The following is a 3,554-nucleotide window of genomic DNA, read 5'->3' as shown; positions in this document are numbered from 1 at the left end:
AAAAAAAAAAAAAAAGTAAATTGTGGAAGTTCTTTTTTTTTTTTTAAAGGATTCAACTCACTATAACCTACCAAAACATTAAAGAAAAACCTTTTAAGTGTTGGACTTCAAATGTTAAAGATGCTTTAACAGAATTCGTTAACTTCCATTGCACTGCTTTTAACTACTATATTTTAAGGCTCAATCTCTCTTGCTTATAAGTAGTGTTCTGAGAACAAGAAACTGAAACATTTAACATGTTTTATCCAGTGAAGAAAATGGCATTTAAATTTTCAAGTAAATACAATACTATATAGATATTAAACACTGTGTTTATTAGCAGCATTTAATAATACAGGAAAATTCGTAAGTGATAATGTTAAATGAAAAAAGCAGGATATAAAATTTTACATACAATGTGATCTCATTATCCTAAAACTTATGCATGGAAATAAGAACAACTATATAAATAATGTAAACACTGACTGTCTCTAGGTGGTGAGATTATGGGCTACTTTAATTTTATTCTTTAGACTTTTATGTATTTTCTGCAATGAGCATGCATTACTTTCACAATCAGAAAAAAAGGTAAACATTAAACAAATTAGAAAACAAAACTCCACCAAAATTACAAGTAGATATTGATGAGGTCTGCAATTGCAAAAACTGTTTTACTACTCAAGTTTTTCATCTATAAGCAATGAAAACACATGAAGATAGAACATATTTTAAAGTGTGTGCATGTGTGTGTGCATGCGCGAGCACAGAACTGCCAGCTGGGGCACAGCCTCAGCTGAGAAATTCCTGAGGCACCAGGTCACCTGATTCTAGGGCCTGCTGGTCTCCACTGGGCAGCTGGGGAGGGGCAGCAAGGCCTCCAGTTACAAGACCACCTGCTTCCTCATTGCCTAAGAGGGCCCCAGGCTCTGCACACAACCCTGCCTCCTGCTGGTTAACAGGACTGGCATATTGCTGCTCCAGCAAACAATCTGAGGAAACCCCAGAGCCCACAAACTGTCTGTGACCTAGACTGGTTCTTACTGAATCCTGTGAGTTCTCAGAAAACGGTACTCCACCACAGAAAAACCAATCTGACAGCAAAGCCAGGCTGCCTCCTCCTAACCCCTCCCTACCCATGTTTGTTTTAGCTGGGTAAAAGTAACTCTGATTAACATCATTTACATGAACAACTTACCACTTACATCTAATGACCATATGGCACAATAATGATCATGCACATTGTTAAGCATGTGCCAGATTAATTGTGTTGTTCATTGTACTTGATTACCATGGCAATCTGCACTGTAATCAGGGTGCATTCATCTTCCATGACTATTTCAATGTCATCCACTTAAACGGTTTAAAAATAATAGAATGCTTCAGGGCAGTAATCTTGGGCAATAAGGTCTATTTCTAAAGCCAGATGTCAGCATTTAATAATAACAGTAATAATAAATTATGGCAGCTACATTTATCCAGGGTCTACCAGGTGAAGGCACGTTATGAGCCTAATGATATTTCATCCTCACTACAATCCTGTAAGTATCATTTTCCGTGTGTGTGTGTGTGTGTGTGTGTGTGTGTGTGTAACAGTTAACAGAGAGGATCTGAGCTGAGTGGGCAAAGGATTTTTAAGTAGTGGAAGAGAGAAATGGAGACTAGACTCACAAAAGCTGACAAAAGAGGCAAAATGTCAAGCTGTGTAAGGCAGGTCACAGGAAGTGAGTAAAGAGGAAGATGAGCAGAAGTTTAACCTCATCAATTAGATGAGGATGTCAGATACAATACAGATAGCAACACCTTAACATCTTAATAAGATGAACAACTAGTTCACACCCAGTCAGTCTGTACACCACCTGTTCAGCAGATTTATAATTATGTAGAATTGTTTCTACGTCAGGTAACATAATCAGTTTCCCCCACTCCTTGTTAATTTTATATTAAGTGTATAGAAAGTTCTGTTTTCTAAGAATGATATGTTAACAAATTTTTTTCAGCAGAGGATCAGGAATCAGATCTGAATTCAAATTCTAGTTCCAATCCTTACTGATAGTGTGAGCAAGGGTAAGAAATGTAACCACTCTGAACCTCAGTTTTTTCACCTGTAAAGTGAATACAGTACAGTTGACCTTAAACAACACTGATGTGAACTTCCTAAATCCACTTATCCGTGGATTTTCTTCAGCTTCTGCCACTCCTAAGACAGCAACATCAACCCCTTCTCTTCCTCCTCCTCAGCCTATTCAATGTGAAGACAATGAGGATGAAGACCTTTATGATGACCCACTTTCATTTAATAAATAGTAAATATATTCTTCCTTATACTTTTCTTGATTTTCTTCTCTGTAGCTCACTTTATTGTTAAGAATACAGTACATAATACGTAACATACAAAATGTATGTTAATCAATGATTCATGTTATCAGTAAGGCTTCCAGTCAACAGTAGACTATTAGTATTAATAGCTAAATTTGTCGAGGGGGAAATATATGCAGCTTTTTGACTGTTCAAAGGGTTGGTACCCCAACCCCTGTGTTGTTCAAGGGTCAAATGTAATTCTTGCCACATAGAATAGTTGAGAATTAAATGATAACCTAGGCACAGTGGCTCATATCTATAATCCCAGCTACTCGAGAGGTTGAGGTGGGAGGATCATTTGAGCCCAGGAGTGATCTATCCTGGACAACACAGGGACACCCTATTGCTAAAAAAATAATAATAATAATACAAAGCATGCAATAAGATTATTAGCATAATGCCTGGCATTTGCTCAACAACTGTTATTATTGCATGCTAAATGGTATATTTATATATAGATTTCAGTCATTTAAGACAAAAATGTTAAACTCAAGTAAGTAAATGTAAATGCAAAATGCCTAAAAGGTCATGAAGGAAGGATGGCTTGATTGTGGCCTTAAAGAATGTTGTACTTACCCATAAATACAAGAGATGTCAATAACCACATCTATCATATCACAGCAGAGTTCATAGGTTTGCATATCCACTGGAGTACTATCAGTTGCAATATAAATTTTACTGACCACATCAAATAGAAATGCCTTTTCAATTCCAGAATTCTGAAATAAAAAAAAAAAATGCTGCCTTAAAGCAACAGCCAACTTCAGCCCATGTCATATCTACACAAAACTGAATGCCATTCTCAATGTAAAATACAAATGAGCAAAACTCACGTTACAAAAAATTTAAATTGTACCATTTTATTACAATTTAAACTTCACTGTCATAAACTTCTTTATACTGGACTTGCATAAGAAATAAAAAGTAGAGGCCGGGCGCAGTGGCTCATGCCTGTAATCCCAGCACTTTGGGAGGCCGAGACGGGCGGATCATGAGGTCAGGAGATCGAGACCATCCTGGCTAACACAGTGAAACCCCGTCTCTACTAAAAAAGTACCAAAAAAACTAGCCGGGCGTGGTAGCGGGCGCCTGTAGTCCCAGCTACTCGGGAGGCTGAGGCGAGGCAGGAGAATGGCGTAAACCCGGGAGATGGAGCTTGCAGTGAGCTGAGATCCGGCCACCACACTCCAGCCTGGGTGACAGAGTGAGACTCCGTC

General features: G+C 38.0%; 1 protein-coding gene across 1 annotated transcript in view; it reads right to left on the bottom strand.

The window, feature by feature from the left end:
• The window catches only part of RRAGD (Ras related GTP binding D), a 47,609-nt gene that overhangs the window by 10,734 nt on the left and 33,321 nt on the right, over window positions 1-3,554 (bottom strand). The window contains 1 exon segment of the mRNA XM_017876806.1: window positions 2,914-3,165. Coding sequence (XP_017732295.1) covers window positions 2,914-3,165 — 252 coding nt within the window.

Source organism: Rhinopithecus bieti, unplaced genomic scaffold (assembly GCF_001698545.2).
Source record: "Rhinopithecus bieti isolate Rb0 unplaced genomic scaffold, ASM169854v2 scaffold_10354, whole genome shotgun sequence".
NCBI lineage: Eukaryota > Metazoa > Chordata > Mammalia > Primates > Cercopithecidae > Rhinopithecus > Rhinopithecus bieti.
The sequence above is the reverse complement of the archived record's forward strand: the minus strand, read 5'-3'. Positions and strand labels throughout refer to the sequence as shown.